The 13,764-nt window shown below is 42.3% G+C and overlaps 1 protein-coding gene across 1 annotated transcript in view; it reads left to right on the top strand.

The window, feature by feature from the left end:
* The window catches only part of cdh16 (cadherin 16, KSP-cadherin), a 30,297-nt gene that overhangs the window by 15,649 nt on the left and 884 nt on the right, over window positions 1–13,764 (top strand). Inside the window, exons 10-18 of the mRNA XM_044031203.1 lie at window positions 508–720; window positions 1,602–1,678; window positions 3,943–4,134; window positions 7,983–8,224; window positions 8,330–8,460; window positions 9,537–9,776; window positions 12,756–12,872; window positions 13,183–13,299; window positions 13,464–13,764. The exon at window positions 13,464–13,764 is cut by the window's right edge and continues 884 nt beyond it. Coding sequence (XP_043887138.1) covers window positions 508–720; window positions 1,602–1,678; window positions 3,943–4,134; window positions 7,983–8,224; window positions 8,330–8,460; window positions 9,537–9,776; window positions 12,756–12,872; window positions 13,183–13,299; window positions 13,464–13,564 — 1,430 coding nt within the window. The 3' untranslated portion in view covers window positions 13,565–13,764. The remainder of the gene's footprint in view (window positions 1–507; window positions 721–1,601; window positions 1,679–3,942; window positions 4,135–7,982; window positions 8,225–8,329; window positions 8,461–9,536; window positions 9,777–12,755; window positions 12,873–13,182; window positions 13,300–13,463) is intronic.

The raw sequence follows: 13,764 nt of genomic DNA, 5'->3' as shown, positions 1-13,764 counted from the left end.
TCTTCAGATTTGACTAAATGACTAAACATTTGATGTTATAAAATAACTGGCAGATGTACGAAACTCCTGCCCAAAACTGCCCCGACAGTTCACAAGGTGAAATTGGCTCACTGTTAATATTTTATTAGGGTTATTTTTTGGCAACAGGGCAGAGAAACACTGTCAGGAATCCAGAGAATAAGTGCAAGATTTACAGTGTGACATCAGAGTGGGATTTTTGCCAGGACACGGGGGGAAAGTACCTTGTTGTTAGCCTTGTCTGTTATGACTTATTAGGTCCTAAAACCTGCTTGATGCTTTAAAATGGTTGATTGTGGGAAATGAATCAGGACTTGATCGAAATGAAAACACTCTGTTAGGATTCGTTCTGTTGTGCTGCATCTTACCTCACATTTTTGATATTTGAGACTCTGTATTGATCTTCTTTTACTAATACTAAATCAAACCCTGCAAACTGGGTTAGATGACCTTACTTTGACCCTCTCTTACTGGTGGTTCTTTAACCAGGTACAGAAATCCTGACCGTGCAGGCGGCGGATAACGACGATCCCAAGACGGACAACGTGCGGATCTTTTACCGCTTAGTCGGACAGATCCCGGAGAGCCCTCGCGCTCTTTTCAGAGTGGACCGAGACTCGGGGGTCATCTCCGTTCAAGCAGACAGCATGGAGGGCACAGCACCACAGTACACGCTTACCATCACTGCAGAAGACGCTAAAGGTGACTCTCGGGCTTTCATTTCATCAAGTACTACCTGAGCAGAGTGATGAAAGCCCAATTTATATTTAGGAAGCAGAGCCAGTCAGTGTATTTACTATTTAGAATTTACAGCCTGCAGATTCTGTTAATGTTTGTGTTATTGTCTTTTCATTCACGTGGGATTGTTTTCTAAAACGACTTGGCATTCGGAGACTCTGGGGAAGAATCTTTGATCTGCAATGTTTTTTTTATTTGGATTGTAGTAACTCTAGTTGCATATCTGACATAAATCCCCTTTAAGATGTTGGGTTTTTCTTTATCCCTAGACATGAACTGTTTTTACGTTGACAACCGTTCAACTTTCCAGGCAGCAGTGCAGACACTGGCCATTCAAAACACCTTCCTCAGATATCAACACAGACAGGGTTGTTCTTCCTGTTGCCGAGATTTTATTTGCGGTCAACAATCGTGGACATCATTTTAGCAACATTAGCAACTCTTGCTACAGAGTGGGCCCTGCCCTGCTAACCACCAATAGCTACCACCAGCACCAAATGTCAAAAACATAAATTATTTTCCAATTTATTGTAATAATATATTCTGTAATGATTTTTAATAATAGAGACCAAAGGGATGACAAATAACTAGTAATACCAGCTCCATATGCTTATGTAAAACAGTCTATTAGCTTTGTAAGAACCTGCGTCACTAGCTTTCGTAGATGCTACAGTGTCCAGTGCAGGATGATTCTAGCCTCCGGTGGGGTGACAGATGATGTCGTCCGCGTGACTCATGGATCAGGGTGTCACAAAGGCAATATGAGGTTCCTGTTCCCTCATTCATTCATGTGATGTTGCTGAACCTGAGTCACCAACAGAAGCTGTGATGATTGTTCCTGGCAGGTCTGAACAGTTCCTGCACGGTGGTCGTGACGGTTCAGGACGAGAACAACAACCCGCCAGTCTTCTCCCACCACGAGGTACGAAAGCACATGTTCACGTCACCGAGTCAAGTCCAAGGACAGGATAAACAATACATTTGGAAGAAAGACAGGCCAAACATCACAGGCCACAATAAGTGGCTATTGGACTGCAGACTGTGAATCCAATCTGCAGGTCGCTGATCTAATTTTCCTGGCGGTGAAGTAAATGTAAATGCAGTCTAATCTCAGGCTCATAGCAGTGAGTTTTTATTCACTTCTTCTGTCTCTAAGCGGGCCGTGTTTTTATAGTTTAATTGGACATCATTTTCTTCAGAGACATAGTTTCCATTCATTTATTTATGGTCACATCTGCATAACGAAAACACAGTGACACTTAGCGTGTCAGACATTATGTAAGGACGTCAGGCCTCTTAGCTTTTTTAGACGTCAGTGAAATATTAGCATCAGTTGGTGCTTTTATTGCAGTGCGACTTGGCACGGGAGAGTGTTTACATTGATTCACCAGCAAAAAAGAATGAATAAATACATAAATGAATAAAACACTTCCTGCAAACATGCACTTAACCGCTGCAGAGGTGGTACAAACAACAGCTGCTGTGGTCAGAGTGTGTTTGGTTTTTATTTAAGTAGTGCTGGAAGGCTCTCACAGGCCCCAAGATGAGAACTGCTGATAATGGTAGTCAACATCAACATAATATAGTTATAGTAACACCCTTATAGGGCCAGTGTGTTAGAATTAGTGACATTTTTCTCCCCGCTATCTGTCCCCCATCTTTTCTTTCACCCCAACCGGTCGAGGCACATGGCTGCACGTCTTTGGAGTTTTTTTTCTCTCCACTGATGCCTAGTGTTTGCTCATCGTGTTAATTGTTTGGTTTCTCTGCTCTCCATGGTGCTGTCTATGTGTACAGTACGCCGAATACTCGGCCTCAGTGTTTGGACGCCAACCACTACCAACAATGTCTCACCTATGTTGTGGACATTCCTGTTCCATCGCTCGCCTCCATGTCAAGAAAACATAAACATGTAACTGAGAGACATGAACAACTGCACAAACTGCAATTACTCGCATTCATTGCTACTTTGCGATGCAGTCATGCGAAGGCATCATCGACGTCATCGCCACCCGTCCAGCATGAAAAGCAACAGTGAGGAAGCTCGCTTTATCGTAGCTGCCGGTGTGAAAGGAAAATTGGCTAAAGATAGACAATTACAGAAAATCCCCTCACTTCCGCCCACACGGGCCGCATAAAAGAGAAAGAAAGGCAAGAGTGTTGGGAATTATGTGGGAGAGCCATCACGCTGTGATAATGGGGAAACAGTCTCTCGCTGTTCTTTCTGTCAGACCGCAGTGACACTGAAAGACTGTGAACACTATACGCCGTGAAGGAAGCTCGAAATTTGACTGTGAGGAGAAGGTACAGCCTTCAAATTTCACAGAGCTTGGGCATGAACGTCCAGACAGGAGAACGGTCTTCTTCAAGTCGTCTACGTCGCATCCAGATGACAAGACGATCACCACGTGCCTTTCAGACGACTAGCAGTTGTTGCTCGGACAATCGCTCCCACACACACATACACACACACGCACGTGCACGCCACAAACGTAGAGGTGGAAAATGCTCTTGAGCAGGTCACGCCTGAGTAGTGCAGCATTTTCCATGCTGATGTGAAAGCGCTATAGGGGGAGACGTGGGAGGTGAGTGGTGACAGCGCTGGGTTCAGAGAGCCTGCGGATGGGGCAGCCAGATCAGAGGCATGGCTGCTTCACCAGAGGACATCAGTGAGTGGCAGATTAAACGGCTGTCTAAACACACAGAGGTGTGTGAATAAAGGTCAGCTCACACTGGGAGGGCAAGCGGGGGCAAAGTGTGCACTCCCATGTGGTCGCATATAACCTGGAAATCAATCAGTCACATGTCACTTATCGATGATTACAAACATTCCAGTATCATCCATGTTTCTTTCATCCTTCCATCCATTTTCTACCACTTAAACCCTGTACATCCACTCCCACAGTCACAAATATGGTCAATTTAGAGCATCCAAATTCCCAATCCCCGATCTGACAACTTTCTTGCTGTGAGGCAAAAATGCTAGCCATTATACCACCATGTGGCCCTGTATTGAGGAAAAAGAGCACATGTTTTCTTTGATTGGATGTTGAAAGACACGGTGGAGTTTAATGTGGAGATTAATAACGCCAACAATCTCCTTTGACCCCCCGTTAGACCCCATTTTACACGTGGGGGTCTAATGTGTCAACAGTTTTCTCATTTCTCTTTCTCCCTCGCTATCAGTACGGACCCTTTCACATCCCGGAGGACGCTTCCGTGGGCACCACAGTCACAGCTGTGCTGGCAAGAGACGCAGATGTTCGAGGGGGAGACAGCTGGCAGGTGGAATACCATTTGGAGTCTGGAAATGAGGAGGAGGTCTTCACACTGGTGCCCGACAAGCAGACCAACGAGGTGTCGCTTGTGCTCTCAAAGGTGAACAACACAATACCCCGCGGTGTCTGAAAACACATCATTACCACATATGTCACGAGCACCTGAAAAAAATAGTTCCTCTGGGATTTTTTTATAATATGTTCATATGTTTCCAGTGGAATGGATAAATGTAGTGTTTTTTATGGCCTGTGTGACGTAAGGTTTGGACAGTGACGATCGTGACTCTGTGGCAAGAGTTATTAATGTTACAGTGGCGTAACACTTGCTATAAAGCTCCAGTGTGTGACTTCTGTCATTAAAACCCTGCTAGTGTTGCCACCAACCAAGACTTACCCCACACCTAACATGAGCCTGCAGAGATTTATGAAAGGACAACTCTAGGTCCATATTGTACTCATATTTGTCTTACACGCTGGTGTAGTGAAACTAGATTAAGATGAAGCGAGATTCTAATGACTATTATTTTATTTGTTGGTATTTGTTTCATTTTCCACGCACTCTGGATCACATACCCTGGTGTAGAACAGTATTTCTGTACCACCAGAAGAAGCTCACGTACCACTGGTGGTACACGCACGACAGTTTGAGAACCATGATCTTACAGTATTCGTTCGGATATCTCACTATCTCACTTATGTTTCAACGAGCCGAGGCTACTTCCTTAGCCTAAAGTTTGCTGCTGTCTTCATTTCCTTGTGTAGCTGATGTTGCCGCCGTCTCCCCTCTGTCTCCACAGACACAAAAACGAAACGCCGCTATACTGAGAAACACAGAGAGACTTTGATTATTGCTTTGAATGTGATGGACATTCATTTATACCGAAAGGTTACACGCTACAGCTTTAACACTTCCTGACGCTTGGTGCCGGACGTAGCTAATGTTGCTAACATGTTGGTGGTGTGATGTTGGCCATGTCCACTATTCGTTGGGTGGACTTTGTCTGACAAAAAACATCCGCACCTGAAGGCGTCGTTTAGGCTGTGTAGAGTTTGAACTAAACCCTTAAAAAATGGTTCGATTGTGATGGTTAGCATGTTTGCGTAGCGCGTTCTCAGTGGCTCAGTGGGAAAGTTGAGCGCCTTTCAACTTGTGACGGACGCAAAGCGAAGCCACAAAGCGAATGACTCACCGTGTACATGTGTGGACGTCAGCCGCGGTAATTCAGTCCGTTTACATTTAACTCAAGACATGAATTCCCTGGGTTAAAGACTGGGAACAAGAATATTCCAATACGTCAAAAATTGAGTCCCAAATGCCTCAATAGAAAAATCCGGATGACACTATTTTGGCCTTTAAATATCTGCTGTCCTTGGAGGCACATCGCCCTTCGCCTGCCTCGTATAATCCGGCTGAGCATTTTTAGAGACACATGGTGTGTGTGTGTGTGTCAGTATGTGGTTGTGAGTGAACAGTCTAAAGCAGGAAACAGTTAATTATTTTCAGCCTCTGTGAGTTACTTACTTTTTTATTCTTGTATTAAATCTATGAGGAGGACATGTTTAAAGCTCTTTTACTGACCTTTGCGCAGTATTACTGTCACCTTTATACCATTCGGACATAATTTGCTGTTTTATTATACTTTTATTTCTCACACACATAAGAAAATAAAAAAATATGTACAAGTAAACCCCCATGAGGATAAAAATGCAACTGAGCGAATCTACGTTATTGCATCGTGTCACAATGTGAGGTCACAACATTTCATTATTAGAAATTACACACTACTCGCACTGCCCAAGTGAATAATTAGATTGTGTGAACACTAATGGCAGTTTAGCACACAGGCTCGAGGCTGAGGACTGAGGGAAATGTATAATGAAGCAGAGGAAGTGTGTGTGTGTGTGTGTGTGGGGCTCTTATTGAGGGGCAGCACAGTACACACAGTTTACAATAGCAACCTTTTTGTTGAAGACAAATTGAATGGAACTTTTATCGTGCTGGATATCGTTCAATTAATCACATGTCTATTTATGGATGAATTCATGATAGAATACCTAATTAAAACAGATTCATCTGCTACTAAATGTGTTCATTGTTGTTGTATTGTGTAAAAAAAAAATGCTTTTGATGAACGGAAACGTTCATAATTGACATTAAATGCAATAATCGAGTGCGTCATCCATAAAAACTGTGAATAATCTACAATTTAAGGCCTCTTTTCTCCATTTTAAGAATTCCATTTTCTTTGTCAAACATGTTTGTTGCCGGGCATGACAGGCAAAAAAAAGAAAGAAAAAAAAAGCTTAATTAATTCTCTTCCAGCCCCATGAGCAGATGACAGCGACTTGAAAATGAATGAGAAAAACGGGAGGAAAAATACAGAAAAGGATTTGATTTAAATGGCAGCATTGAAACATTTCTTTTTGTCTCTCATGCTAATTTTTAAACACTATAATAATTAAGCCTATTAAGTTTAATGCACTGCCGACGCTCGTATATTACTCGCCGAGTTCATGAAAGGAGGATTTGCAATCATTTCCAGTTTTTTTTGTTTTTTTTAATAAACGTTATTTTGATTTTCTATGCAGACACACTCCCATTCACAATGACCTAAATGACTGGAGGAGGATTTAATCTTTCAGAATAGAACTGTTCAAGTCATTTGATAGAAAAATCCTGGTATAATAACTACGACAACTACGTTACAGAGTGATATAATAATGCATTGTCTCTCAGTTTCATTAATTAAAAATGTAATGTGTGTCTGTATCATTTCATTTATTAGACAGAGTGGATAAGTGTAAATTAAATTCAATCTAAACTATTCTATTATATAGCGCGAGGCCTAGGTCGCCATCTACTGGTTGGGCGCCATATGACCACCAAGAAAAATAGTATGTATACAAATAAAATCCTTAACTTAACAAATTAACGTACATATTAATATAATTATAGTTAAGAAAGAAAAAGAGTGAGTGTATGGGAGTTTAGACGTGTCAAAAAAGAATTATTATATGAAGACGTCAAGGTACATCGTGACGGACTGTAGCCTCGGGAGTCCGTGCACATGTTCTGTCGCCCTGAAACACGCTGAGTAGTTTGGTGCGTCACTTCCAGTCAACAGCAGGACTCATCAAACCTCCAAGGTCTGCGTATTCTTCTCCACGGCAACAGAGCAGCGTGATGTCAGATACTTCTATACCTGGTTTAATCATGTTTTTTTTTGTTTTTATTGCGGGCACACAGACACATTTAAAGGTAAAAAAAACCTGACACGCGAATAGATACAAGATACAAAACAAGATTTAAGTGGCTTATATCACTCAGTCATTCATTATTCTACCACTTTATCCTCCAGAAGGGTCTAAAATAATAAGATACAGCAGAAATTTAGAGAAACTATGACTCAGTTGTTTTCAGTTGGTATATTTTGTCTCTCACTCTTTGTGTCATGTATACTTAAACACATCTTTAGGCCATCAGACAAAGGTTGCTGTTTAAATACAACTGTAACCTGAATATATATATACTATATATATATACACAGTATAGTCTATACACATTTATTACACTGTTATATTGTAGTTACACTGCGTTTCCCCCCCACCCCCCCAAGGGACTACAGTCTCTGCCAGTAAAACGTTTACTTGGAAGTAAGATGAAAAAGACACCAGGGACTGTGCTGTGTCCCTTTCCTGCTCACAAAGACGACATGCTGTGTGTTTGTTTGGAGCGTGGGTGTTTGACTTTCTGTCAGTGTCCTCATAAACACACTTCCACTGAAAAGCTTTGATTTCTTTCATTTGCTGTATCTGCAGGAGGTTCTATCTATCTATCTATCTATCTATCTATCTGTCTATCTATCTATCTGTCTATCTGTCTGATGTAGTATTTCTCTGAACATCTAAACATCTCTGTCTCTTCACTCCTCTGTCTCTTCACACCAGGTTTTGGACTTTGAGCGCGAGAGCGAGTACATCCTGGTGCTCAGCGCTCAGAACCCCGTTGCTCTGGTCCGCGGCCGATACGGACCCGCGTCCACGGCGACCGTGTCCATCTACGTGGACGACGTGAACGAGGGTCCAATCCTGTCTCAGAGCCACTACGAGGTGACCGTCAGAGAGGGCGAGGAGCCGGGACGAGTCATCGCCACCATCCGAGGCTACGACCCCGACTCTCACCCGATCAGGTAAACCTCGGATAAATTCTGTTTGTGACGACTGAAAAGAAGCATTCAAGAGATCTAACCTCACAGAGAGACACGTGTGCTCGGTTTCTTTTTTCCTTGGTACAGATATTCTCTTCAAGGAGACACAAAGAAATACTTTTCAATAGGAAAATACTCTGGAGAACTGAAGACCGTGCAGGCCTTGGACAGAGAGGAGAACAGCACGTACACCATGGAGGTCATTGCTGTGGACGGACGTAAGAGCGCTTTTATTTTTAATATCAATATTTGATCAAAGGACTGTGTGCTGCTGAGACACATTTTTTCATGTTGGAAAAATACACAGTGCAGAGTCTTATGAAAACAGATGTTGAGGAAAAGAACGGAAAAGAACCCAAACAACCAGCAAAGAGGGTTTCTTTTTTCTTCCCACTGTAAATGAATGTGTTTATGATCAGCAAAAGTACTGGGACGCCTGACCATTACACCAACTGGTGTACTGTAAGGACATATTCTAATACATAGACAGTACTTCTTGGGAGTGTTTCTGTGGGGATTTGTGTCCATTCATTCTGTAGACCATTGAGGAGGTCAGTCACTGATGTTGGACGAGAAGACCTGACTCAAAATCTGTTCCAGTTCATCCCAAAGGTGCTTGATGGACCCTGTGTGGGCCGGTCAATTTCTTCCGCACCAAACCCGTGTCTTTAAAATCCCTGTTTTGTGCACTGAGGCACAATCATGTTGTCGTCTTCAAACTGAAGCATAGCATTGTCCAAATATTCTTCGTATCCTGAAGCATTAAGATTGTTAGATTAAGGCAGGGGTGTCAAACTCATTTTTGTTCAGGGGCCACATACAGCACAATTTTATCTCAAGTGGGCCGGACCAGTAAAAATAGTAAAATAATAGCATAATAACCGATGAACAACAAGAACTCTTTTGCTTTTTTCTCCTTTGTTTTACATTTAATGAAGGATATTTTTACAAAACATGACATTTCTTGAGAAATATAAGTGCAATTTCAACAATATCGTGCCTAAATGTACTATTTACGCATCACACTGGATCTAAAATGGCACAAACATTTAGTCACAAGTATCTGGAAGAGAAAAATATTGTATTTGACATTATGTTTAGATTGTAATCGTAGTGTGAAATTTTAACAAATTCATCCTGTGGGCCGGATTGGACCCTCTGGCGGGCCGGATCTGGCCCCCGGGCCGTATGTTTGACACCCCTGGATTAAGGGGTCTAGAGCCCAAAGCCTGATTGAAACACCTGAATTCAGTACACTTGTCCATATAGTGTATGTTACTCCATGTTCTCTTAGGAAACTCGTCCTTATCCGCGTCCACACTGGTTACCGTCCAAATCCTGGACGTGAACGACAACAGTCCGGTGCTGGTTGGAGACTACTCGTGGAAGTACCTGTGCACGCCTCGCTGGGAGGACCAGGCCCTGGTGCTGGCGTCACGGGACAGCGATGGACCCCAACATGGAGGACGGCTCAACTTCTCTCTGCGCAGCGACGCCACGGTCAGGCGGAACTGGAAGCTAACGCCTATAAATGGTGAGGCAAAGCAGACTAGTTATAACACGGTCAACCCACGACATGCAGCAGTTTTTGGAAGACGTTATTTACACTTTATTTATTCTTTGCTGGAAAATGGACAAGTCATGCCGTTCTTTTGTGAGGTTTCGGCACACAAAATGACACAGTTCAAGCAGCAGTCTTCTTTTTAGCGATTGCTAAAGTCGACACAAGTACTGATGTGGTACAATTTTGACAATTTTGTACCCGTTAGTGAGAGTCAATTTTTGTACCTTTTTGTACTTTGTACCTTATTCAGGAAAAATAATTCAAAGAAATGTACCCATTGTTTAAAGACACACAAATGACCCATAACCGTCCACACAATAATAACTTTGTGGGCTGTTCGCCGACATGAAGAAAATGCTAGTTCCTGGGGTGAAATTACAAACGCAACACAGAAAATGTGCAGGGAGAAACATTTTTAAAAGGAATTGGTGCGAGATGTGAGCTAAACAAGGTACAAAAAAACTAATTTGTCAAATTTCCGGCATCTCCAAACACAATATTGTACTTGTGAGAGAACATTCTCCACAGAAATGTTCTTGTTTTTCACCCCTGTGTTTGAGCATGAACGATAATGAACATGTTTCAACTGTCATTTCGGTTTTTAATCAGCGGTTTCAAGCATCAGATTTGGTCGGATTTTTTCTTGCCAATGTGGAAAAAAGAACTTTTTTTTCTTTTTTTTCTTCATCCAACAAAGAAAGGGAGTCATTAGACTGCAGGGGCTTTGCAACAACAGGGTCGGCAAAGCATGCAATTGTCTGAGCTGAGAGATGGGGGGGACATTTCAGACTGAGAAGACAGAGTGCTGCAAAAAAAAATACCTATTATCAGACCAAACCTGCCTACAAATTCAAACTGAAAATTGAACAACCACATACTGTAGTGAGGGCTAGAAGTGGCTTGTTTTTTAGTCTTTAAATGCACGACCGAAGAAAACTGTGCCGACATTTTACGAAAGATGGCTACGATCATGCCAGTGGATGTAGAATTTACAGACAAAGAAACAGTGATATGACCGTGAACATGAATAAATTGCACTTTTAAAAGAGAGAATCTCATTTTCTACAGTTGTGAGCGTCTGCTCATTTAATGCAAACACCATAAGCTGCAATGACGTTTGTCATTAGGTCACTCAACCACTTTCCTCTCCCCTATTTTTCTTTTATTTGCTTCATTCTCCCCGATCCTGCTGCTATTGATTGGGCCTCGGCTGTAATTTCATCATCTGTATAATTTCTTTGGCGTCACTCCGTGGGTTGCCGCCAGCTAAAAGCGGAATCCAGCAGAATGCTGGTGCACCTGGTGGCAGCCAATCGGGGGCCGCATCAGTAGTGTGCACATGTGTCAGTGTAATGTCAGCGTGTGCAGTGGCCCTTTGCCTCGCACCACTGCAGACACTCACGAGTGGGACTCTCAGAAGGCACTGAGTTCAAATAAATGACGTTTGTTTCCAGTGCAGGGATGCAGCGATTAAGGGAGCGCACTTTTATTCCACTTTTATGTCCGCTCTAAATATAGCTGTTCGTGGCAGTGAGTCGGGGAAATGTGATATATCAGCTTTGCATCACATAAATACACTACCTTGTGCCACAAATCAATCAAAATAGCTGTGGTTAAAAAGCCGAGTCACAGGTCCGCGGTGTGAAAGAAGCGTCACACGACGATAAATACATTAGCGGCCTCTGGAGTAGCCCGGCTGATAAATGGAACATGAAGGAGGGGTGATGATGGTAAGGTGCGAGTGTGGAGTTTAAGACCTTCGGATAAGGGTTCAAACAGTTTGATAAACACTCCTCTTTAAAGGACAGGGCTTCTGCGTCACACGGCAGAGCCTTGTGTTTTCAACTGATTCGCAGAGATAAGATAGACACACACACACACACACTCTGAGCAAACCACTCCATACACAGCTCAGTCAGTCACTCTGTTGTGTTGTGTGTGTGTGTGTGTGTTGTTGCCGTGGTAGAAGGACAATGTCAGTGATATAAGTTATGATGTCTTTAATGTTCCTATATTCTAATGTCGCATCGAGAATTTGAGACAAGCAGTCGGCTTTATCTAACACCTTGTCGGGGTTTGCACAGGATACAGCACCCAAGAATTGCTACTGTAAACAGCCACGGTTCTCAAACTGTGGTACGTGTACATTACCACCAGTGGTACGCGAGCTTCCTCTGGTCGCATTTGGAGGAAAACCTGAAATACTGTATTAAACTAATAATAAATTATAATAAATAATACTATATATATATATAGATATATATATATATAGATAGATAGATAGATAGATAATAAACACCTTATCCCTGTCTCCATATTAATCTCATTTCACTATATGTGAGGAAGAGGAGAATGATGAGAGCAGATTGTATTTTAATGTTTTGTGTTTAATGTTCAATATTTTCTCAGGTGGTACTTGGTATAAAAAGTTTGAGAACCACTGATAAGTGCTTATATATAAAATATGTAAACCAGTGACCTTTAACCTTCAGAATGGTCACTGTATTGCAATTATTATCCAAACTACGGTATTTTAAACATGGCGATCCATTCTGTTCATGTACATAGGCATTCATATACTGTTTTATTTGTATAAATATTTTACCTATTTGGTTAATCTTCATTTCTCCAGGTTTTCCCGTTTCCTCTCCAGAATTGAATTGAATTGAATTGTTAAACCGCGACAGTGTATGTGATAGAAAGTGCTAAAGTAGTTTAAGTTCCCTGTTTTGTTTCACTGTCCAGACCAGCAGATCAATCCTCAACCTCCAGCATTTCAATTTTAACACGTTTTCTTAATTTCTATCATTTTGTGACGTAAAAATCAATTCTTGATTCCTCCGATGGCATCATCCCAACTGCTGCATCAACATCCAGCCCTCTCATCAACTCATATTTCATATAACAACACTGAAACTCTTCCCTCTCTTCTCTCCTTCTGTCCTTCAGACACTCACACCAACCTGTCCTTAAACATCCCGCATTTGGCTCCCGAGGTTTACACTGTGCCCTTCACCATCTCTGACAGCAGCTCCCCTCCCAGGAGCACCTTCATCAACTTGCCAGGTAACACTCAGGTGACACAGCCTGTGCTGCTGAAGCGAGCGCAGAGGAGGTTACGGGAACACAACAAACAAAGATCGATAGAGCTCCGTCCTCGTGTGCCAGCATGTCCGAGCTCTGGTCTCTGAATGATTTCTTTCCAGGCTTGTGATGACACAGCGTTCCTAAGAATTGTACCGGGATGGGATGAAAAGCGTTGTGTATGTGTATGTTAATGATTGTGTAGTTAAATTCGGTCAGAGAAAAACAAATGCTTGGAGACAGAAAGATGGACTAACTCCTGTCCTGTGTCCGTGTTTTTGTCCTCCGTCAGTGACAGTGTGTCCCTGCAACGTCAGAGGGAACTGCAAAGTGGCTGCCAAGCAGCTGCAGGGCATGCCAACCATTCAGTCTGCAGTGGGCATTCTGCTCGGCACCTTTGCGGTCATAGGTAAGCGGGGAGGAGAGAACGGCGCGGCGTTTAAATACATTTAGAAATGTCCTTTACGTGCTGTGCTGGTTTCTTTTTTAAGAAGATTATGAAAACCTAGATTTGGGGGTATATAAAACTAAAGCTAAATTTGAATATCTCAGTATTGTTTCCATTTGTTTCAGGAACCATCCTCGTCGTCGTGTTCATGAGACTCTCGTACCAGAATCCCAAGAGGCCGAGTCAAACCAGCCAGGAGAGAGTTCCTCTAAAAATGTCAATCTAATCCAGATTATTTCTGTCCATACTGCTTATGCTGTACTGAGTGGCCACGAATGTCTAAAACAATATATATATATATAAATGAATGTGTAGTTTGGTTCCTATAGATAAAAGTTTGCATGTACTGTACACTAACCTGAAAAGAAAAACAAATCACATGATCACATGATTATTCTGTACGTATGTTATGATTTCATTGTTGTT

Source organism: Solea senegalensis, linkage group LG7, assembly GCF_019176455.1.
Source record: "Solea senegalensis isolate Sse05_10M linkage group LG7, IFAPA_SoseM_1, whole genome shotgun sequence".
Taxonomy (NCBI): domain Eukaryota; kingdom Metazoa; phylum Chordata; class Actinopteri; order Pleuronectiformes; family Soleidae; genus Solea; species Solea senegalensis.
Note: the sequence above shows the minus strand (reverse complement) of the source record. Positions and strands in the feature narration are given on the sequence as shown.